A 24,722-nucleotide genomic window follows, 5' to 3' on the forward strand; every position below is an offset into this window, starting at 1 on the left:
AATCAAGTGATCTTTTGATTCATATAATCTTTGAACCTTTTTATACCAAACAACTTTAAAGTCAAGCAACTGGAATCCCTGGATTACACCACAAAATGTCAAATAAAAATAGTGATATGAGTGCAATAATATAATAATAATAATTTCCTTGTATTGTCATTCTGTGTAACAATGTACACAGAACGAAATGTCGATTGCACCTGACCCGTTGTAGCGAGCCGATGCAGCCGCAGCCAACAGAGGGCGCCGCCGACCACTTTTTAAGTCTTAGGAATTAATAGTTAATAGTGTAAAAACAGATATATTTTTTCTACTCACATACTATGTTTGGTTTCTTTTCTATCATGAAATATTTTGTGTAGAGGAAAAATGTGTTTGAGAATAGAGGAATGTTTTTTATCATGTGGAAAACCTGCCCCCTAAGTATTAAGAGTTTGAGATGCCCAATTTAAAAAGGGGGGAAATAAAGTTAAAGAAATAAAAAAATAATAAAAGGAGGAAAAAGAAAATAAAGGAAAAGGAAGAAAAAAAATCTAGGTAAAAGAAGTGAGACTAGAGAATATTACAAAAGACAAAGGTAAAAAGCAAGGGAAAAAAACTCATCTCTCATCTCATTAGCTGCACCGCTCATCCTCAGTAGGGTCGCGGGGGTGCTGGAGCCCATCCCAGCAATCATCGGGCAGTGGGCAGGGGACGCCCTGAACTGGTTGCCAGCCAATCGCAGGGCACACAGGGACAGACAACTCGCTTGCTCATTCACACCTAGGGACAATTTGGACCGGCCAATCCACCTGAAATGCATGTCTTTGAAATGTGGGAGGAAACCGGAGTACCCGGAGGAAACCCACGCAAGCACGGGGAGAACAAACAAACTCCGCACAGGAAGTCCGGTAGCTGGATTTGAACCCACACAGGAGGTTCCCAAGACCTTAGAACTGCGCCGCTGTGAGGAAAAATACTGAAAAAGCAAAAAAGAAGAGTGGTTGGTGGGATCCCCCTTAACCATTTCCTTTGGTGTGTCTTAGGCAAGTACTGCCTGGGGTCCCTTTCAATCAGTACGTTACCAAAATCAAATAAACAATGTAACATTTTGCACAGAATAATGTAATTCTTTTAATCTCTATTTTACCAAAATATAAAAACTTATTTGAACTCTACAGTGAATAACTCATTTAAAATGTGAAGGTTTATATACAAAAAAAAAAAACCTGAGGTCAAGCAAAACAGAATCTGAAATATACCACACAACAAAATATCAACCATAGACATTTATTTTTCAGTGCAACAACAAATCAACTATGAAATACAAGAATAAACTTTACATTTATTTTGTAAAATAATGATAAAACACATTATCCTTGAAAAACACAGGAAACACAAACTACTTAAAGCTCAACAAAAAAAGATTAAAATACAAAACAATTTGAACCTTATATAAACTCGACACGTTTAAAGTCAGAGACATAGAATCCCTGGGGGAAAAACATGCAAATTGACCAATCGAAGATGAAAAAAAAGCGTCTAAAAGGGAACCGTCTCTTGATTGGTGGGGAGCTCCGGTCATTCACTTCCAAGAGCCGGCTCATTGGGTTAGTGAATGACACATCACTAAAGGCCATCAATGAAAGCTTAGGTGTGAAATGCACAGCCCGCCACTATCTGAGAGCGTCGACTAGTCATCCACGGTCTCATTTTGCATGCTGGATTTGCCTTTAAGGCTTCACGACCCCCCTCAACAAAGGCAGACATCAAAATGATTCTTTCAACAACTTCAGTCCAACACATCAGCCCCTCAAACTGACTGAACAAGCCTTTAAATTCAAAATGTGACATGCACATTTACATCAAATTTTTGCAAAAATAATAGGCATCCGAAATACTTGGGTGGAATAAAATGAAGTGATCAGTGATATATGATTAGGTGGCAATCAAAATAAACAGAATTTCTTGTCGGAAAGGATACTTTCATCTTTTCAAACTTTGTGTAAAGAAAAACTTTAATAACAAATAACTGAGGTAAACGCATGATAGCAAAGTGACAAATGCGGAAGTGCTTGAACCAAGTAGAATTTGAACAACAGACCCATTTAAAAGAACAATGAGTCTAACTGGCTTGTGCGTGACTCAGGTGTGGCCGGGTTGGGGTATTGGTGGCGATTCCTGGGAAGCAACTGGCTGCGCCTCCTAAGCATAAAAACACACACGTTGCAATCACATACACAGGCACAAAAAGCACTTGCATGCATGCATGCAAAGTCTCAACCAATGTTAAAAACGACTTCACTTATTTACCTATTTTGAAAAGTAAAGCTAATGTATTTCTTGTTCAAATATAACTTATTAGTTACTTTTTTTAAATCCAAGATTTTGCATTCTCATTAATTTCTGCTCGCCTTTAAATGTAAATGGTCTGCATTTATTAGTGCTTTTCAGGTCAATGAAGACCTCCCAACGCGCTTTACAATGTGCTACACACTATTCCCCTTTACACACCAACTAACCTATAGCAGCCTCAGCCATGCAAGGCAACTACCTGCTATCGGGGGCATTAGGGATTCAGTGTCTTGCCCAAGGACACTTCGACATATAACACGGAAGAGCCAGGAATCAAACCTGCGACCTCTTGATCCCAAGACAAGCGCTCTAACTCCTGCCATCGCTGTCTTTTCTTCTCGCCCTGACTTCCCAGATCCCTTAATTAAGCATTGAGTGAAACATTACGCATTTGGGTCCACTGCTTGTTCCTGTCGTGACAATATGGAGCTATTACGTGATTTATCTCTCTCTCTCTCTGTTTCCCCCTGTCTCTCATGGATCACCAAGAACTGAACATGAACGCATTGTAAGACAAAATAAATTGCATATATGAACTGTAATAAATATAAACTAAAGCGTTTTTTCTTTAATTTAAAAAACTTTTTAGTTTAGTCTTTCTAGAAAACCTTACTCAGAGTAATTTTAAACACAAATGTATTCAATAAAAGACAACGATTATATACCGCAGGGGTGTCAAAGTGAAACAAACGAAAGGGCCGAATGAAAAAAATGAAGCTAGAAGCTGAGGGCAGGACTGATCAAATGTTGACAAATTCTAAAAAGACGTTTCTTGTCTAGTGAACATAATATAACCTACTATAAAGCTAACCATTGTTATAAATGCATATAAGAATTAAGATAAATAAGAAGAATGAATCAATATTTTGTTCATGGCTCTTTCAGTAATATATAATTTTCAACAGGCACGAGAAACATATCGTACATTCACTAAACTACAATATAGCACATCTTCCTTGATAACTAAAAACCAATTAAAATAGTCTTTAAACAAAAGAATATACAGTTCTCTAATGGAATTGTGTTTATTGCCATTGATAATAACATACTGAACACTATTATCAAGTTTTCAAAGAAAATGCATAACTCGTAATTTGCAATAAACTAGCGCAGTAAACTATGGAAGATTCATAGTATTTGGTATCTCAGAATATTGCGTGACTTACTTGAAATTTGGACACTTGTGTCTTTCGTTTCAGCTTTGCTGTTTTCAGGTGGAGGCGTCGGAAAAGATGTCTCTGTTTTAACAGGACGAATGGTAGCCAGGAGGACGGGAAGGGAGAACGCAGACAGGAATCGAGCCTTCAGCAGCAGGTAAGCAGGATTGGAGCCCAAATGTTTCTTGACCACAGCACGTATGCCCGCTATGCCAACGTCAAAGAAAACAGTTAATGTCACTGTGAGTGTATGTGTGTACGAGTGCTGCAACAATTAATGAACGTTGTAGACCAAAGATTATGGAAATGGTCAACAGTGAATTCCATTGCTGACTATTGAGGCTACACCCGTTTTTCCAAAAGAGTGAGGTATCTCTACATGGATATAATCTCTGCTGAGAGTCCAACATGCGCAATAGCGTCTTTGTTTCGAGCGGTAAGATAAACATACAGAAATGGCAGCATGGACATCTAGTACGCGAACGAAAACTTGTGAAGTTTGGGAGCATATTAGCCCTAAAAAAACACTATTTACAAAGTTGACAAAGCAGACCTTGCGTATCATGGCGGTAGCTTGGTGAAACATGGACATTTAAAAAGCATGTCGAAGAAACGGAGTCTGACTCAACTCGGTAAGATTCAAGTAACGTTCAATCTAATACTGTTTTGATGACATGATTGTACATGTTATATGCGTATATTTTGATATAAAACAGAGCATGAGAATTATGCCCGACTCTGGCTGACAAACATATTTCAAATTAAATGCATGCAGTCTGGGGAATAAACATAATTTGTTTAAACGTTAAAAACAACAAATTTCAGTTGACGGTTTTGATTTCTAACTGTTGAGAATTGTTCTTTTGTAACAGACTTTGCAGTTGACCACTGAATGTGCAATATATTTGTTATATTTACTGTTCCACTGCCGCTAATGAGCCTCTTCTTGGGTTACAGGGATATTTTTTTACTTAATTTGAATGTATCATTTGCCTGTCCCTAAACGTGAATTTTATTTATGAATTTGTTTCTAATGACTGAGCACTGTTCTTAATTAGTTTTAAATCTTTATTTAAATTATCTACAAATCTGAGGTATTTTCTTTTCATTTTACCTATTGTGCTTGTTATAATTTTCCACATAATTGAATCAACGTTATGCTAAATTTAAAGGTGCTCTCCATAATTTGTAAATAATCTACTCGCTGATGCCATCTTCTGGCTCAAGTCATCATTGCAGCCTCTGTCAAGCTTCTTTGTGGCACGTTCAAGTCCATGCATTTTTAGACATGTCAAATATACTTTTCATTATCTTTTTGGGTTGGCATTTGGAATGTATTAAAAACAGGCCTTTTCTTACTTTCACCATTTTTATGCTAAACTTACAAAAAAATGCGGGGCGAGCATGCGACCGCTCTGGCCTCTCGTCCCCTCATTTCTGCTTCCTAATGTGTTGGACGTCCTGAACAGTATTGCTAGACGTAAGATTAAAGCAGATAGGCGCAGTGGAAAAAAAATCAGTTGAGCATTGTTAAAACGTACTTGATAGTAAAAAATATCCTACTTGTAACTTTTTAAGAACACCTGAAATTACGCACCTCATCTTTAAGAAAAAAATAATTATCCAATCATTCAACGGTTGGTGACTAGTCTACTAGTTGCAGCCCTTGTGTGTACGCACCTGTTTGGTCCGACTGGGTTTCTGTCATAAGAGGAGGCACTGCAAGAAGTTTGGTGGCTGAAGACGTGAGCTGATCTTTTCTGGTTAGGATGTCAGTGAGCGAGCTAAGATTGTTGCTGCATGGCGGCAAGTAAGGTAGAGAAATGCCAGATTGTGGCATAGCCACTCCTCCCTGACCATTCAGCCAATCATCAACTGCTCCCGATGACCCCAGAAACACCAGTGAGCGGTCAACGTTTAAGTCCAGTTTTTGCAGGGACACGGGATCACTGCTGTTCGGGAGGGGACTGAAGACCATGGGTACTCCGGTAGAAGGGTCTTTTGGTAGCTGGATTTGCAGACAAGGAACAGCAAACAACAATGGCACCCGCACCTGGCAAGGAGTCCCCTGTGGAGAGCCGCTCTTTCTGGGTTTTGGCTCCGAACGACCTCGTCCCCTCTTTTCATTGGTTAATGACTGCTGACAAACATCTCAATTGTAATTACAACCAATTATATATATATATATATATATATATATATATATGTGTGTGTGTGTGTGTTTGTACATTTATAAATACAGTAACCCACTCACTAGTTTGTGGTCTCCTATCACTGTTTTGCTACTTTGCGGATTTTCTTTGTGCATTGTGTTCTCCAATCTGAGCGGCTTAACAGTCACCCTGCCCCTTTCCCGCCAGTGTCTAACTGAGGGGCACTACTGTTGGCGCCATGACCAAGTCCTAAAGGCCATAGAAAACACCTTCAACTGTGGGATTGGCCAATGCAAGCGTCTCTGCCCAATAAAGAACTATATCGCTTCCGTCCGGGCTGCAGAGAAGACACCATCACCGGCCAGAGCTACCTCCCCTGGCTTGCTAGTAACAACACAAAACAGGGAGTAGAAAGTTGCCCTTGGGAAGCAACTGAAACTCCCAGAATCAATATCAATTGCCACCAGAACACTGTGGCCTGACGTGATGCTCATCTCGGAGGCCTCCAAGCAGATCTTTGTCCTGAACCTCACTGTATTGAGGAGGCCAATCAGAGAAAGATGACTAAATATGGTGAGCTAATGCAAGAGTACCAAAGCAGAAGGTGAAAAGCCAGATGTGAGCCTATCAAGGTGGGATTGCAGAGGGTTTGCTGGCCAGTCTCTCCCCGGGGCTTAGAACATCTTGGGCATCACAGGGGCCAACAAACGAAGGGCCATTAAGGAGGTCACATAGGCAGCAGAGGTTGCCTCAAGGTGGCTATGGTTGAGGTTTTTTGGTTTGAACAAATTTATTGACACTAATATTAAAATAAAACAATCATGACAATCACAACAGCAATCAAGCACATTCATAATATTATGTTCCAATAGAAGTAAACCATGGGTGAGGTACCTGGACACAAGTTGGGGTCTGATCAACCCGAGCTGGGTTGCCTGGGTCAGAGTGTATGATGTTTGAAAGACCTGGAACACTCTGTGACCCCTGGTAACATCACTGATGATGTGTCCAGGTTGCATCAGTCGATGTATGTTTAAAAACAAAACAAAGCATCCACATGATGGCGACAATATATCATCCGAAGTAAAAAGGTTGATATTGTCCTGGAATCAGTAGTGCAAATGAGGCAAATTCTTTTTGAATCAATAATTTGACACAACAGTTTTTTCAGTTAAAAAAATGTTGTTTGGAATGTTCTTTTCACGTTAACGTTTTAACTTCACCTTTTTGTTTACCTATTACGACCACATGATGCCGACAAAATATAATATGAATTAAGAAACTGGATTGTGTCCTGAAATCATATTTCCACCCCTTTTTGGGATTAATGGGGCATTATAGCAGCAACATTATTTTTGAAAATATAATTTAACTGCACAAATGTTATTTAAAAAAAAAGAAAAAAAAAATCCAACGTACTCCTATTTGTTGAACAAATGCTTGCGCCTGTATAGAATTTATATTGGGGTTTCAATGCATAATATAGTATTTAATAAATAAAGGTTTTGGATGATGACTATTGCTGGTCCTTTTTTGGAACGCTCCCCTTATAAAAAATGAGGGATTACTGCATTCACAAGATGAAAATCTGACCTTCATTTGGAGAGCTTTGTCAGTCAACTTCCTGATTCGTTTACTTCCTCTGGTGGGTGGCCGGTCCTTAGCATCTTCATTTCGCTGCCTCTTCTTCCCTGTGATTGGTGGATTGGGGCTGATGCCGGTGCAGTCATGACTATCCGGGACGGTGGAGGTGGGTGGAACCAAGGGGGGTGCAGCTAACGAAGAGCCACGAGGTGGTAACTTTTGAAAGGGCATTGCCAAAAGGAAGCGTTTAGGGCCAGCAGGCAGGGACGGAGTCACGAAGCACACAGAAAGAGGCCTGGTGAGGCCAATTGAGGGCGGTGCGGGGATGCGGGGGAGAAGGAGCGGGACGGGGCGCGAAGTCTGTAGGGAAAGAGGAGAGTGTTAGTGTCAATCAAAAGATGTGTACAATACGCCCTCACTGTATAGGGGTTTTTACTTTTCATGGACACTTAGCGGATCTTTTTCATTCCTTGGGTTCTGCATTCCGATTGGCTAAACTAGTGATAGGCCACCACCAGGCTGCAGATCGGTACCAGGCCACACAAAAACAGAAATAAATTCAATTTTTTATCTATTTTTTACCCATTGTTTTAGCAACACTGCAAATTACAGTGCATTTATTTGGGGCAGCAGTGGCTCAGATAGAACGCTCGTCTTGGGATCAAGAGATCGCAGTTCGAATCCCGGCTCCTCCGTGTTACATGTCGAAGTGTCATTGGGTAAGACACTGAACCCCTAATGCCCCCAATAAGCAGGTTAGCGCCTTACATGGCTGCACGGCCGCTATTGGGAAATGTGAAGCACACTGTAAAGCGCTTTGGGAGGTCTTGACTTGAAAAGCGCTATATAAATGCAGATCATTTTCATTTCATTTGTCAAATGAGCTGTACGGAAACTTTCACTTTTTTCCTCACCTCCTGGTTTGTGTCATCATTGCAGCCACAGTCAGCTCATTCATGATGCGCGTGCAAGTAATTGCATTTCTTTGATACGCCAAAATAGACTTCTATATTCCATCTTTCTTAGGGTTTGGTTTGGCGTTTGGACTCTAAGCAGGCCTTTTCTTACTTTCACCATTTTTATGCTACACTGACAAATGGAAAAAGAAAAAAACTTCGGGGACGAGCTTGACGTCACTCCCCCTAGACCTTAGATTCTTTCTACCTGATGTGTTTTGCCCCGAATAGTCCTGCTGAAAGTAAAATAATAGCAAATAGGCGCAGTGGAAAAATAACAAAAGAGGGCTCTAAGTTACTGGGTCTTGGTCAATAGGCAATAGAGAAAAGGCAAATTCTTGAGCCTGTAAATTGGATTGTTTTTTCTGTGTTAAATAAAGGTTTCTACTTCATTGGTTTTGACTATCACGGGAACTTATTTGAAAAACACTGCGAAAACAAGGGATTACTGAAAATGATTAAAAAATATTAGGGTAAAGGGTTTACCGGTGGTTGGAGTGAAGCGGAATGCGGAGCTACAAGTGGCACAAGAGGGGTCTTGGTCAATAGGCAAACTGAAGAAGGGGGTTGTGAGTTGAGATGAACAGGTGGAGTTTGCTGCACAGACAGTACCGGCTGCACGGCTGCGGGGCCGGACTTAGCGGCGTTTAACTTGGCTGCCACGGTTTTAGGGTTCCTTAAGCCTGCTAGCATTTTTGGAGGAACCTGTTGGGGCGATTGTCCAGGGTTCTTTTGCTCTGACCCAGAGGTTGGCAGAGGGCCAGTCTTACTGGGCATCCTTGAAAACCCATCCTGGGGTGCACTCATCTTCTCCCGATCACGTTTGAAGATTACGTCCTTGCAGCCAGAGATGTCGATCTTCATGGCTTGAAGGAGAAGCTTAAAGATGGGAGTGGAGCACAGTTCAGTTTTGCTCCCCAGGGTTTCGGCCAGCGTGGGGGCGTTCTGGCTGGCTGTGAGCACGTTGCCCACCCAGGGTAAGACAGCCGCCTGCAGCAGGCATTCCATCTCCGTGTCAGTCACAGCCCTCTTTTTAGCTAGATAGCGGATGCTGTTGTACTTGTTCATTTGGTGAGACAGGTGTGCACGCAGCTGGTCCTGCGAAATCATTAACATGGCGCCGTCTGTGTGACGCTCATTTTGGCATAGTTTGCGGGGCGGCGGGCCAACCACCACTGAGCGGCCGAACTTGGCGACCACCGTGGAGCGTACAGGCGCTGATTCTGAGAGCCGGTGGCCAGAAGCCGGCACCAGTGTCACCAGCTGTGTTTGGAAATTCGACTCTTGACTTGTCTTTGGTATCCAATCGTGCATAGGTGGGACCACATAACTCTGCTCCTCTTTCTCTTCCACCTTCTCTTTATTCATCTCCAGTGGATCCTCTTCCTCATCCTCATCCTCTTTCTCATCCTCATCTTCATCGTCATCATCATCCTCTTCATCAGTGTCCATGTACTCCAACATGTCCTCATCTTCGTTGTCACTATCTTCCTCTTTGATTTTCTGCAGACGCCTTCTGATCCTCCTCATTTTGGCTTTTACTGTGCTATCTGGGGAGTTCATGGCTCTTTTTCTTCCCTGTCAAAGGAGATATAATGAGCAGGATGGAGCTTCAACCACTTTAAAATGCCAATTCCTCACTAAAAACATAGTCAAAGCGTTGTTTCTTTCCAATGACCCATCTGTGAGAAATCAGCAGCCCGAGGTGGGACCTCCAGAAAACAACCGGGTAATGTTGGTACTAGGGCTGCATAATTAACCAAAATCTTATTGACATTGCAATATGACGTAGTGAGATTGTGTAATCGCAAAACACAACATTTTTTTTCAAGGATTTATAGACAGCAACCATAACAAAGCTCTCCAGAAGAAGGCACGGTTTGCTTAAATTGAGCCGCTTAACAATACTGTAAAAGTCAACTAAAATCTCAATCCAATACAAAATCGTGTAGCCCTAGTTGGTACCCTTCACTGTAGGGTAGGGCTGCAACAATTGGTCAACAAAAATCCATAACAGAAAGAGTCGACAATGAATTCCATTGTCGACTATTGTCTCCAGACAGGTTCTTAAACAGTGTGAAGCCTCCTAGGCTATGTTCACATTTCCGATTTTTTTTTTCCACAATCGCGACCTGCATCTGATATGTTAAAGTCTGTTTGAACGGCACATATCAGATTTTTTTCACAACAGACCCAGGCTACTTTCTTATGTGGTTCTAAATCCAATACATATCTGAGCTTTGGGGATGTGACTGTTGTGTGAACAGTCAATACACGTCATTGATGGGCGACAGATGTCACTATATTCTGCGTTAAATGAGGCGGGAGGAAGCCGATAAAACACTGCCTCACAAAACTCCACAGTCAAAATCCTGGCTCCCTTCTTAATCTTATATAAATAATAAATAAGTAATAATAAATCATATTGTAAAGTTTTACATTTGAATTCCCCAGTAGCACAATAACTAATTCTACAATAACAAGATTCTCTCCGTTTTTTTTCCCCCTGGTCTATTGTATTCCGTTGAGTCACCTACAATCATTCATTTCCTTTTGTAAAATATAGAATGTAATACAATGTTCCCTCGTCATATTCCGATTCTAATTTTGAGTCCTTGGTGGATTTTTTTTAATATATCAACAGAGCATTTTACTTACGATGAAAAAAGTAAAATAACTTTTACATTAAAATGCAATTCTGTTGAGTCAAAGATGTTATTGTGTTTACATCTATTTTTAGTGTGAAATGGCTTAAGATGAAAAGATACTTGTTCTTCACAGTAAGATCATGCACACCCCAAAAAATGCTTACAAAGTTAGCTGAACGTCCTTCTTTATGCCTCATCAATTTCTTCCACTCTCGAAGAACCTGGGCATCGCTACGGTTCGGAATCTCTGCTGCAATCTTGGCCCAGTGACCTACCAACCGTACAATCACATAACCAACACTCATCACTGCATGCAAAATATAGATAAGTGTGACAAGGTGAGAGAAAACACTACAGACCAACGCCATGTTTTTCCAGCAGCTGGACAAAGAGTTGATGTTCATGGATGTCAAAAGGTCCTTTCTTGTTTCCTTCTCTCAGGCAGTCTAAATATCTGTGCAATAGGAGAAATTTGATCTTGTTAAACTGGTCAACAATGTGATGGCGGCACGTGATTTAAATTGCATCTAAAGAATTTCCATTATTTTGCTGGTTCTAAATGGGTGGTAATTTTATCACTTACTGTAAACTAAAATTTTAATCGGGCACACATAAAACAAAGGCCTTCAGGCACCTCTTTGGACTCAATGAAGTGAAGGCCCTGGCAGAGGATTTTTACATCTTTTTTATGGACTAGTTCAAGCACCTTTTTTTAGGAATTTCAAAGTCAATTTTCCAATGTCTCCAGTACCACGAAGTGAAAAAAAATCCGGTGTAAATTATGTATTTTTCAGGGCCTCAAATAAATCTGCAATTTACACGTGCGATTTTTAATGTTGCGTGTGCAATTATCAAGACTTATTGTAAATTTAGGCAACATCATAACCAGTATTGACGATTTAAATGTTGACAAGAGCTGAGAATTCTATCTATCTATCTATCTACCTACCCTGGTCATATCCCTCGAGAGGGATGACCGACAGCAAGACAAACACATACACAAAAACAAATAAAATAAAAAGGGAAAAAGTAGCAAAAAAAACCCACACATTTTTTTTTACCATAGCCAACCCAAATGGCCAAACACAACAAGTTAAGCACCTCGGCACCCAAGTTGGTCATGCTTTTGTCCCTCCAGATGAAACTGGACACAAGAAAGGGGCCGTGTCACTCAAGTCAGGGTGACACAACACACTCTTCTGTTCAACAGCAGGGCCCGACAGCTTTCACTGGTTTACCCCTGCCGCATCAGACAGGTGCCATGCCAATCCTTTAGAACACGTCCAAACACCCCATTATCTTTTCACACCCCATTATCTTTTCACAACACCTCTCCACTTATTCCTATCACCAACAAGAGCTCTAGCTTCCACTACATTTAGACCTAATTGATTTGATTTTTTTTTAATTACGGAATGTGAGCCTCAAAGTGTTTTTCAATAAAATGGTGACTTGGCTCTATGAGAAATATATTGAATTTTATTTATTTTTTATCTGATCTGTTTGGTAAGTCTCGCTTATTCTGTTTCTCCCTACCGGTCCCTGCAGGCTCCATCAGTGCGTCCTGGGACCTCCAAGCGAATTTTCCACCACATCTTTTCCCCATAGCGCGCGACAGCTTTCAAAAGTAGCTGTGAGGATAGTGAGCAGGCATGTAACTTTTAGGAGTAAATTGGAGACGGATTTCAAAACCATATGGTCATTGTAAGGCAGACCTGATCCTCTTCTTTGGACCAGGGTCCTTTCTTCAGTTGAGGGTCAAGTACTGAAGTCCATCGGTAGAGGAGTTGAGCTGTGTCCCTACCCTCCATGAAGTAGCTGACTGATGGGGAAACACGTTGAGCAAGAAGAGGAGTTGCCAGAGATGCAAACGTGTCAAAAGAAGCAGTGGATGTTCTTACTTTGCGTGTAAGGTATGAAGTTCCCAATCCGCATCTTTTTAACCAGCTCTGTGAGCTTCTGGTCCTCTCTTTCGCTCCAGGTACTACGCTTTAGAGAGGATGAGATGAACCTCTGGAAGGTCTGCAGGCACATAAATGCAGTGCGGCCCGTCTGTAAAAATAACAGAACCTTATCACCCCCGATGTTGGAACTAATGCTTCAGAAAGGGGGGTGCTTTAACATAAAACAAACCAATAGAACAAACCAAAAGAACATCAATGGGGCAAACTTGAGCACAGTTTACGGTAAGTGTGTTGAATTTAGGTCTTTATATTTGTGGTAACTTAGTTTTGCACCATTCCTGGAGAAAAAAGAAAACGTCTCTAACAGTATCCAGAAATGAAGAAAGATCTCTGATCGGTTTGGAGCCCTTAGACAAAATGGATATGGAAAGTGTCTCAGTTAAGTGTTTGTTTGCAAGCTCTCGAGATTGCGCAAGCCAAGAATTATGCTTCCACAAGTTAGTGCACACGTTTTCTTCTACTTATTTAATTATGTGGCTATTTTAAAGCAGTTTAAGGGGGTCGGCTTTAATGCGAGTACATATAATATGTAACTAGATAGTTACTTATAGAGTAACGCGCTACTTTTTGGTGTCACTAACCTGGGGGGTAATAAAATTACTTATTAAACAAAGTAGCTAGTAACGGTAAAAATTACTGTTTCATGAGCAAATTTACAAAGGAAACCAACCCCCAACTCCTGAGCAATAAGGTCCCAGTTAGTCTCCTTGTATTTTCCGCTGATCTCTTTGAGACGCTCAATCTCTTCGGTACTCCAGCGATTCTTGTTGACGGCAGGATGTAGGAAGTTCTGCCAGAAAAGACGGAGGTCGTCCACCTCTCGTTTGCCTTCAAACTGATAAGGGCTGTGTGAAACAAATGCTAATTCCACAGGATGACACAGGAGTCTCAAACAACGATCAACAGGTGCTCACATACGTCGATCTTAGCAATCTTGTGCCAGTCATGGTCTTCATACTGATCCCCAACAAGTGTGTCCTCCTTTTTTACTCTGGAAAATCGCATAGCACAAACACATGTTAAAGGGAATGTCAATACGAAAGTGGCCATTCAAATAATGCATCATTATCTTGTGGTACTATCTGTATCACAATAAAACATAGAGACACCCTATTTATTATTGTGAAATGGGTAAAAAGGCATCCAAATAAAATAATCATATTCGTGTTAATACTGCCCGCGACCCTAATGAAGATAAGCGGTATGGCTAATGGATGGATGGTGTTAATACTGATGTGCTTTTGGTTTAAAGGTGTTGAGTTTTACAGGAATTTGTGCGGATGTAACCCTTACAATTTTTGCTGAGACAGCAAGGAGAGTTTTCCTGTCTTGAGTCAGCAGACCAACACCTGGATCTGATGAATGCCATCATATGAAGCCTGCTGCACACCAAATGACTAATTGAGATAGGTGGCTTCTTTGTGACTGTCTTTGATTTTATTTTGCACTAATTCATGGGCTATTGTTGCCCATGCAACATCCATTGCAGCCTGGTCATCATGGAAGATTCCCTTTTGCGCAACCCATTCTAAAAATTTCTTAATTTTCCTCACGTTTTTTTTCCCCTTGTGCGCATGTTAGATCAGCTGTTGTAGTTTTGACCTTTGCAGCCCTTTGATACTTTTTGAGCTTAAGACTTACTTAAATAAAAGTAATTTGACTTTTGCTCATTTGAAAAACTATTATTTTTTCTGTTTTATCAAAAAACATTTCCAAGATAATAAAAATAATAAGTGTGCTACAAAAAACATTGTTTAAAGAGACATTTGATCACTGCTCACTCACGTTGTAATATGTTGTGTAGGTGTGGGGAAACAGGCAGCCCTGCAGCCTCAAGTAGTGGCTCTTTGGCTACCTGGCACTTTTTCAAAAATGTTTAATAATGGAAAATTTTATAGTTTCTGTTGAAGGAATAGCATCACACAAATATTCTTAACGTTTTACAATAAATTTAGATACATAAAGAATACTGTACGAATATACATATATACACCATCCCTGTTGCCTTCCTTATAAAGCTTTTATTTTTTTGAGGTTCCAAACATATGTTCCTTTCAATATTTTGGGTTGCCTACCCCTGGTGTAGTGCAAGCGTAAAATCATTTAGGGAGAGTGCGAATGGACCAAATATTTTTTAATTATTTCATATCTGGGTTTGATCTTTACACGAGCAATGCAACCTACGAGAACGATAATGGACTGGATTAAGCTCTTATGAAGAGGTACCAATGTACACACCAAAATAAATAAATGACAACTTTTGTAAATAAAATGCATTGCATTTATGTCATGTATTTAGGTAGTATGTGGTTTATATATATATATATATATATATATATATATATATATATATATATATATATATGTTCATTCATTTACATGGAATACATTTCTAGGTATTTCTTTATCAATTTAGGGACGCTCCGCCGTCATCTCAATGCCGCAAATATAAAGAAATCTTCTGTGTTATGTGATTGATTTTATATGAAAAATAGTTTCGACTTTTTGGAAAAGCTTTACCACAAAAAACAGCCACGCTACAAACACAAATGTGATATCCTACTTGATGTTTTCAATGTCGTTCTCCAGACTCTCAATGTGACCTTTGATCTGCTGCTTGTCATCTTCGGAATTGCTTGTTGAAGACAACTTCTGACTCAGGTAGTCCACCCTGAACAAGTTGATGATGAAAAACTGGGGTCAGAAGGACCACATCGATGAAAAGAAGGTGTAAAAGGAAGACAGGAAGTGAAAATACAAAAGACAAACCTAGAGAGTTTGGGCTGAATAAGTTTTTTCATGTTGTCTCTGGACACAGAGTCAATCAGCAACATCTTCTGCCAACTCTCCCCTGAACATTAACAAAGGCAGAGTACACTGCTGAGAACGAAAACCATTTGGGAGTGTTGGCAACAAAGTTTGATCGGCATCCTTACATCGCTTGACTTTCATTTTGCTATTGTCGAGGCCACCCTTCATCTTCATCATTTTCTCCTTTGTTTCCGAATTCGCGGGAGGACCCTTAGCATGTAAAGAACAACAAAGCTATTCGCAGAAAGGTCACCCAACTGAATACTCATATTACAAAGGGGCGAAAAACTCACCAGACCGGTGACTTTGTCCTTGAAGTATGGCTTCAAGAAGTGGCCAAGGAATAAAATGGAATGTTTGGGGTATGACGAGGATGTGGGCTCTTCTTTGCAAGATTCTTTGTTTGTCCCAGAGCTCTCAGATTGTATCTCTCTCTACACATAAACATATGGGATAAATGCATGTTGATATGAATATGCACAGTATTTTCTGCACTATAAGGGTCACTGTCTTTTAAGGCGTATCCCCAAAAATAGTCTTCTGTCATATATTTTTTTACACATAGGGCGCACTAGACTATAAGGCACAATACACTTGCGGCATATAATAGTGCAATGAATCAAGTCAAATAAATTTTTTTATACAGCCCTGAATCCCAAAAAGTCTTAAAGGACTAAACAGGCCACAATTACAACATCCCCTGATCTGAAACCTGCAAAATGTTGTTTACAGCAGGAATCAAAACCAAAACCACAGCGGTGAGGGCGCCAAAACATTACCACTGGACTAGCAATGGTACAAATGACATTGGAGCTTATTTCATTATCACACTATTTTTACTCACGGTGCCAGAAACACTTATTTCTATAGTACATTCTTATAGGTTAAAGACACCATCAACTTTTTCTCCTTTGTGTCAAAATAATTGCGGAAAACAGAAACAAAAAACAAAGTCTTACAACAAAATACTATACAACAAGAATCCAACCTTGATCGTGTCGATGAGGGCACCAGGACTTGTCACTAGACCAACAGTAGTACAGATAACATATGAAAAGGTATCAGAGCTCACCTCATTATCCCACTATTTTTACGGTGCCAGAGCCACTGATTTGCATAGAGCATTCAGATAGGTTAAACAATCCCTCCACTTGTAAAAATAGTGTAATAATGAGATAAGCTCCAATGTAATCTGTACCACTAGTGGTTATAACCAACACCGTATTGGCTATAATTACTGTACGCCTTTCCAATCTTATCTAATATATTCTGTGGTATATAAGACACATCGGGTTGTATGGAGCACTTTCACATTTCTGGCCAATTTGAGGTTTTAGGTGGACCTTATAGTCTGGAAAATATGATAGTTTATGTGTCCTCGAGTGACCTGTTGACGCTGGTTTTGCAGCAGGAGAGTTTCCAATTGTTTGAGTTTCTCTACAAGGATTTGTTGGTACACCAAGTTCATCTGAAGACACGATTCCACATCCTTGGACAGACCCAGCTGATGTGAAAACACACACACATGAGGACAGGTGTGGGCTAATCAGCATGTTGTTTAAAAGTCACAAAGTTTTACAGACCTCACTTTCACTGCTGCTGCTGTCATCATCTCCATCTAAAGAACACACACAGTTTAAGAGAGTGAGCTGAAACATAGGCACATCTTAGTAAATAAAAGCAGTAGTTACCTGACACGGTAAGGGGAGTATGGGGTCCCAGAATGTTTTCCAAGTTCTGGATATCTGATTCTATCTTTTGCCTCTTAGCCAGCAAACCTGCAGTTGACTGAACCAACACACTCATCTCAAGGAATCACAAAAACAGGTTCAGATACTAGTTGGTATAGTCCAAGATTAGCTTTTTGAATACTGGACAAAATGTTTGATGTAAACAGCATGAGAAACAGAAAAAAAAAAAAATAGTTTCCCGGTGTGGAAAATGTATGGTGTATGCTTGCCTTTGTGCTTATTACCTGCCCTGGCTCCTGGTCGATGTCCACACTGGAATCATCATCTATTTTAGGGAAAAGATGTTTAAACCATTAAGTGGTGTGTTGTGGAAAAATTAAGTCCAAGACAAACAAGCTAAGTTTGTTTTAATTTGAAACAAAATGTCAAACGAAAGTGCAAAAAATACCTGTATCGTCACTGCTGACTTCTGTTAGTTCATGGTTGCTGGCACACAACTGTCTTTCTAAAAGTTCAATCTGGTGTTGGATCTTCTCTCTCTGCTCGCACAAGGACATGTCTATGCACACACAATAGGTGAAGATTTAAAAAAACATGTGAACAGATTTAACAAAATACTCTAGCAAAAAAAAATCTTGACCCAATTTGATTAATTGTTAAGGTCATGACTTAAACCATCTTTAAACATTGGGTGCGTTGTTTGAGGTGTCTTTAGAAAAGTTGAAAATAGTATTTTCCCCGACTACAAGGCGCAGCTAAAAACGCATATTAGCCAGTAATTTGAACATGCTTTATTATCCGGTGCACTCTATATGAAGAGAAATTTGGAAATCCGTTACAGTATTTGAACAATCATTTGATCAGTAGATAAATTTGATCACTGACCTCATTTCCACATTAATAGTATCAACGGTGCTCAACTTGGATACCAGTGGTAAGAGGACAGATTCTTAGCCACCAATCCACTGGTTCTTCGCAATTGCATAATATTGAATTCAATGGGAATCAAACCCACATCATGATGGGTGGAGGGCCGAATTCTATCAACTAAAAAGCTAAAGATAGCATGAAAAGGGATAAGGTCTTATCCCTTCTATCACACTATTTTTAGTCAATGTCATTTATGTTAGTTTATTTAAAAAAAAAATTCAGCTCAAACTAAGCATTGAAGTGACAAATGTTTTGAAAAAGTGCGCCCATGTGTTTATGTATTTAATGACCACCAAATTACTTACCACAATGCCGTTGTCTTAACTTAGTTCAGAACGACCGAATCACTTCCTATAATGTACTTATCGTTATTCAGTACATAATCTTGAGCACTTCGTGATGACTTTGTGAGTCAGACAGTTTTATGTCTGACAATATTCTTGCGGCCCAGCCCAATTATAACATTAAACAATTGGTACTGTGACTTAAAACAGCATGATGATGAGATAAGACATAGTGCCTTTTCAAATGTCGGAAGTATCCCTTTTTGGTTTAGTGCAAAAGCTCTAAGAGCTTGCTCTGTCCACTCCACGCATCGGCCCGGTATTGCAGTACCTCCGGGAACGGTGCATTCGCAATGATCGCAACAAGGCTTTAGGGCTAGGACCTTAGCTTGGCCTTTTGGCTGAGAGTAAGTGTCCCGGCTCATAGGCTTTGTAGCGTATTATGAACTGACCGATAACAGAAAATGAATAATGAATAACGAAGATAGATAAATAACCCTTAAAAACCCCACACACCCGCCATGGTCTTGGTTGTCTGCCGTTTAATTCAATGTTATGCAATTGCAATCAGTGATTCATGCCAGCTGATCAATCAATAGACAATTACACCAATTTTATCATTCTTGTGCAAGACCAGCCTATACAGTAGTTTTAATTCTGTATATCTTATAATCCGGTGCGGCCTATACATCAGAAAATTATATCTCAATACCGGCGGCATGGCTGATGAGTGGTTTAGCGCACTGCAGCACATGGGTTCAAATCCAGCTACAAGCCTTCCTGTGCAGAATTTGCAAGTTCTCCCCATGCTTGTGTGGGTTTTCCCCGGGCACTCCCACATTCCAAAAACATCCTTGTAATTTGTCAAATTGTCTGGTACAAAATGTCCCTAGGTGTGAATGAGTGATTGAAATGACTGTCCCCATGTGCCCTCCGACTGCCTGGCAACCAGTTCAGCGTGTCCCCTGTCCACTGCTCGAAGATAGCTGTGGGGGTGGTGGGGTGGGGGTTCCAGGACAACTGCGACCCTAATGAGGATAAACGGCGTAGATAACGGATGGATAAAAATCACAACACACTATTGTAGGGAAAAAAACAGTAACTATTGTTTCTATTAAGTATGTGTTAACAATGCCAAACTGAGATATGAGCAGGGTTGGGTTGGGTTACTTTAACTGGATTACCTTCAATTACTTTTGGATTACTCCAATACCAAATATGCTAATAAAAGACAAAAGAAACTAAATATGAATAAAATTACGAAATTTTGAGCAGGCTTGGGGAGTAACGGAATACATGGAACGGCAAAATGATGTTGGCAAGCTGTTTAGATTTATTTTCATTTTGTTTCTGTTGCATTTGATGTTAGTTTTGCCGGAGATCAAAGCCAGGAGAGAAAGCTTACCCGGTGTTGTGAGTCATAATTTTATTCATATTTAGTTTCTTTTGTCTTTTCTTAGCATATTTAGTATTGGAGTAATCCAAAAATAATTAAGTAATCCACTTAAAGTAACCCTACCCAACCCTGGATATGAGAGCACTTGTTTTAATCTATTCTTAAAATTCAATGTAATTTATTGTTGATTGGATGTACTTTGATGATTTGATTATCCGATTGAATGGTTTTTTTTTTTCTAAATTAATAAATAAGACGTTGCTACATTTACTCAGTACTTGAGTTGTTTTTTTCACCAACTACTTGTTTTACTTGTACTCAAGTAATAATTTGGATGACTACTTTTCACTTCTACTTGAGTCATATTAATCTGGAGTAACGGTAGAAGTTTTACTTCAGTAATATATTGGCCACTCTATCCACCTCTGCTTCATAGAAAAACTATTTAACTTTCAACATTTTAAGAACACCTCAAACTACGCACTTCACCTTTAAGTCGAAAATGGTTAAAATACATACATTAAACGTACATTAAACCTGCTGTTACTACGATTGTCCAGCAGATACCACTAATGCACTATAAATAATAATATTAATAACAATTAATATTTTCAATACAAAAATAAGCATTGCAATTTTTTTTCTCAATATTTTTGAAGTTTTCATATAAAATTCATGGCATAACTTTATATTTACTGTTGAAGTAGACTATGGAAACCCCGTAGTATTTGATAGCACTGGGAAAATGATACGACCATAAATAGTACCCAATAATTCTTTGATCCGACTACCTTAAATTTAAACACACAAACACAATCTATTGCATGTAGTCACAAGTATACACACACAAATCTCTCTCCCTCTCTCATTCATTCTTTTCTTCTATTTATCCTTTTCTTTATCCCCCTTTCTTTCTCTCTTTATGTTTTATTTTTTCTATTCCTTTTTCTTGTTATTTATTTCTCACTCTCTTCCTCTTTCTTTTTTCTGTCTTTATTTTCTCTTTCTGGGTTTCTTTCTTGTCTTTCACTCTATTTCTTTATCTGTCTTTATTTTTTCTCTCTCTCTCCCTCTTTTTTTCTAGTCCCCTCTATTCATTTTTCACTTTCTCTTTAGCTTCTTCTTTCTTTCTATTTTCTTTATCTTTTTTTCATTCTTTCCTCTCTCTAGCTCCCCCTTTCTCTTTCTTTTCTGTGATTCTTTTTCTTTTCCCCTCAATTTCTTTATTTTTCTCGCTCTTCCTCTTTGTTTCTCTAATTTCTTTCCTTCTTATGTTCTTTTTTTCCATTGTTTACAGAATTTTTAAGACTTGTTGTGATTAAGGGCTATACAAATAAACATGACTTGACGATTCGCAATGTTGAATGTGACAAAGAGGCGTGAGAGCAGAGCAGCAAACGTTCTCGCATACTACAAAATTTACTAGCACACGACAAAGCAAGAACAGCGAACCTAAATTTCCCAATAATATACATCTATATTCATACTTTAAAAGTACATAACTAGTGTACACGATGTTTTCTTTGACGGGAGGTCTAACATACCTGTTTATAAACTTTATACCAAGTGTCGTTCAGTCAACGCTGTGTCTGGTCGGTGTTTTATCAGATTACCCAGCAGGCTTTACAACCAAAATGCAAAAAAACCCACAACATGGCGCCAAACCACTGCATTATTATTTACCATAATTCAAAAACGTCCAAAAATTTCACCAATATTTTCAAAAAGGTAAAAAGATCATAAATGGCACTACACATATACAAGTGTGATTGCGCTTTGGACATTTCCTTAATCGTCACCTCCGGTCTCCTACCAGCTGCTCTTCTACTTCCGGTTGTGTGTGCGCGTGTGTGTTTGAACACTTGGTCCTGTTTTTGAAAAATTGAAAAACAACTTTAATTATTGAATCATCCATTTATTTTCCAACTGCATGCGCTCATTCAATCTCAGGACTATTTGTATTTCCTGGGAAAAGTTGACAATAACTATGGAGAAATAAATGTATAAATACTTACAAATGTATACTATTGATAAATGAACACATGAATAAATCATGTAACACACATCCACAAAAATATGACACAAATGCAATTTATTTATATATGTATGTATTTATTTTGTCATTTTCTTTTATTTAGTCATCTATTGTGTCCTGAAATTTGAACTGTATTTGGTCATGTTCAGTATTTTACGTGTGTTTTGTAATTGATTTTGTCATGATAAAATGTTATTCAAACGAGAGGGCGCATCAAATTAGTTGAGCTTTTAACCTACTGGTGGTGAAGAGATTACAGTTGATCAGTGTGCTTGTTGATCAACCAGTAGTTGACAATTTGGCCAAAATATTTCAGACTTCAAACATCAAGATATAAAACTAATTTCTTGTGAAGAATCAACAATAATTGGGACACAATCATGAAGTGGAACACACTTTATTGGATTTTTTGGTTTGAACAAATTTATTGACACTAAAAACAGAGAACAATCATGACAATCTCAACAGCAATTAAGCACATTCACAATATTATATTCCAATATTACGTTTTTAACAGCAAACACAAAGTGAGGTTTGAACAAACCTTCTCGAAAATCAAACATATTCACAATTTCATTATATCACATCTTTGTTAGTGTCAATAGATCCGTCCAGGCCAAAGTCGATTGTCCTCGGTCTGAACAAATCCACTGACACCAACAGCAGCAAAACACAGCCATCAAGCATATTCACAATTTTTTTATATTTGACAATATGACGTGACGATATGATGTTTTAACATTTTTTCCTGACATTTTCAACATCAATTAAACAATTTCAGAGTTATTTTCTTTTAACAGTAGTTAACCAGCGTGTAAAAGGCAATACTATTGTGCAAGGGCATAGCTCTGACATCCCACCCTCCCAAGCAGCATTCTTCCAGTCCTCTGTGTGGGTCCTTTCCCTTCTGCGTTGGTCCTCTCCCTTCTGGGTTCCACAACCCAGGCCGTTGCTGCCGGGACTCCCACAGTGTAGCTCCGGCTCCCCCCTCCGGGTGGGTGCAGACGAGTCTTCTTTATGGCTGCGTCCTAGGCCTGCCGCTCGCAGATTGTATGGTATCTGCAGCCATTTGGAGCACAGCCACGGGGGGGATCTGCCTGCACCTCCATACCAGCAGGTTTCTGGAGGTCCAGATGGCGTCCTTGATGGCGGCGAGAGTGAGCCAGTCCCTGGCAAAGTCGTTCCGATGCCTCCTCGACCGACTCACCCCGTAAAGCACGTACTGTGCATCAGGGACCTCTCCTGCTGGCAAGTCCGGGAACTTTCCTAGTTGTTCGGCCATTGTCCACAAGACCTAAAAAATGAAAAAGTGGGTGTGCAAAATTATTTAGCGTCATTGAGTTAATACTTTGCAGTGCCACTTTTTGCTGCAAGTCGCTTGGGGTATGTCTCTATCAGTTTTGCACATCGAGAAACTGATATTTTTGCCCGTTCCTCCTTGCAAAACAGCTCGAGCTCAGTGAGGTTGGATGGAAGGTGTTTGTGAACAGCAGTTCTCAGTTCTTTCCACAGATTCTCAATTGGATTGTGGTCTGGACTTTGACTTGGCCATTCTAACACCTTGATATGTTTTTTTTTTGGGTGAACCATTCCATCGTAGCTTTTGCTTTGGATCATTGTCTTGTCGGAAGACAATTTTTTTTCCAGAATGGTGCTGTATTCATCCATCTTACCATAAATTTTAACCATCTTCCCTGTCCCTGCTGAAGAAAAGCAGGCCCAAACCCTGATGCTGCTACCACCATGTTTGACTGTGGGGAAGGTGATGAGCTGTGCTGCTTTTACGCCATACATAACTTAGATTGTTGCCAAAAAGTTTGATTTTGGTCTCATCTGACCAGAGCGCCTTCTTCCGCATGTGTGGTGTGTTTCCCAGGTGACTTGTGGCAAACTTTAAACAACACTTTTTACGGATATCATTAAAAAAATGGCTTCCTTCGTGCCACTCTTCCATAAAGGCCAGATTTGTGCAGTATACGACTAATTGTTGTCCTATGAACAGATTCTCCCACCTAAGCTGTAGACCTCTGCAGTTCATCCAGAGTGATCATGGGCCTCCTGGCTGCATCTCTGATCAGTTTTCTCCTTGTAGGAGCTGAAAGTTTAGGGGGACGGCCCGATCTTGGTAGATTTGCAGTGGTCCGATACTCCTTCCATTTTAGTATTATTGCTTGCACAGTGCTCCTTGGGATGTTTAAAGCAGTAGCTCAGGAGGTAGAGCGATCGTTTTAGAATTAAGGGATCCCAGTTCGAATCCCAGCTTGTCCATATTACATGCTGAAGTGTCCGTGGGTAAGACACTGAACCCCCAATAAGCAGGTTAGCGCCTTACATGGCTGCACAGATCACGGCCGCTATTGGGAAACGTGAAGCACAACGTAAAGCGCTTTGGGAAGTCATTGACTTGAAAAGCGCTATATAAATGCAGATCATTTCATTTCAAAGCTTGGGAAAGCTTTTTGCATTGTACTCCAGCTTTAAACATTTCCACAACAGTATCTCGGACCTGCCTAGTGTGTTCCTCTCTGTGGTTTTAACAGACCTCTGAGACTGTCACAGTGCAGGTGCATTTATATGGAGACACAGGTGGATTCCATTTATCATCGTTAGTCATTTTGATCAACATTGAATCATTCAGAGATCCTCACTGAACTTCGGGAGTTTGCTGCTCTGAAAGTAAAGGGGCTGAATAATTTCGCACACCCACTTTTGCGTTATTTCTTGAAAAAGTTTAAAATATCCAATAAAGTGTGTTCCACTTCATGATTGTGTCCCACTT

The 24,722-nt window shown here is 39.8% G+C and overlaps 1 protein-coding gene across 2 annotated transcripts; it reads right to left on the reverse strand.

The window, feature by feature from the left end:
* Positions 1–1,253: 1,253 nt before the first annotated feature.
* On the reverse strand, positions 1,254–21,696 carry snapc4 (small nuclear RNA activating complex, polypeptide 4). Of its 2 annotated transcripts, XM_088353064.1 has the most exons (22): positions 21,453–21,696; positions 17,747–17,857; positions 17,583–17,623; positions 17,299–17,395; positions 17,191–17,225; positions 16,995–17,111; positions 15,901–16,041; positions 15,733–15,817; positions 15,566–15,647; positions 15,360–15,467; positions 13,715–13,787; positions 13,467–13,631; positions 12,734–12,884; positions 12,548–12,654; positions 12,369–12,463; positions 11,192–11,286; positions 10,997–11,103; positions 8,671–9,762; positions 7,238–7,588; positions 5,172–5,628; positions 3,501–3,698; positions 1,254–2,184 (listed from the first exon to the last, which is right to left on the reverse strand). In XM_088353064.1, the coding sequence occupies exons 2-22, from the start codon at positions 17,853–17,855 to the stop codon at positions 2,105–2,107; spliced, it is 3,786 nt and encodes a 1,261-aa protein (XP_088209190.1). In that variant the 5' UTR covers positions 17,856–17,857; positions 21,453–21,696; the 3' UTR covers positions 1,254–2,104. The 2 variants fall into 2 exon arrangements, with proteins under 2 accessions (XP_088209190.1, XP_088209191.1); XM_088353065.1 differs by lacking the exons at positions 1,254–2,184; positions 3,501–3,698; positions 5,172–5,628 and adding an exon at positions 5,658–6,640.
* Positions 21,697–24,722: the final 3,026 nt, after the last annotated feature.

Source organism: Urocampus carinirostris, chromosome 14 (genome assembly GCF_059441175.1).
Source record: "Urocampus carinirostris isolate Australia breed hairy pipefish chromosome 14, RoL_Ucar_1.0, whole genome shotgun sequence".
Taxonomy (NCBI): Eukaryota; Metazoa; Chordata; class Actinopteri; order Syngnathiformes; family Syngnathidae; genus Urocampus; species Urocampus carinirostris.

Coding starts and splice junctions, on each gene's coding strand:
- snapc4 (XM_088353064.1), bottom strand. CDS start 17,855: ATGTCCTTGTGCGAGCAGAGAGAGAAGATCCAACACCAGATTGAACTT. Junction 17,624..17,746: donor AGTCAGCAGTGACGATACAG/GTATTTTTTGCA, acceptor TCCCTAAAATAG/ATGATGATTCCAGTGTGGAC. Junction 7,589..8,670: donor CCGCTTCACTCCAACCACCG/GTAAACCCTTTA, acceptor CTTTCCCTACAG/ACTTCGCGCCCCGTCCCGCT.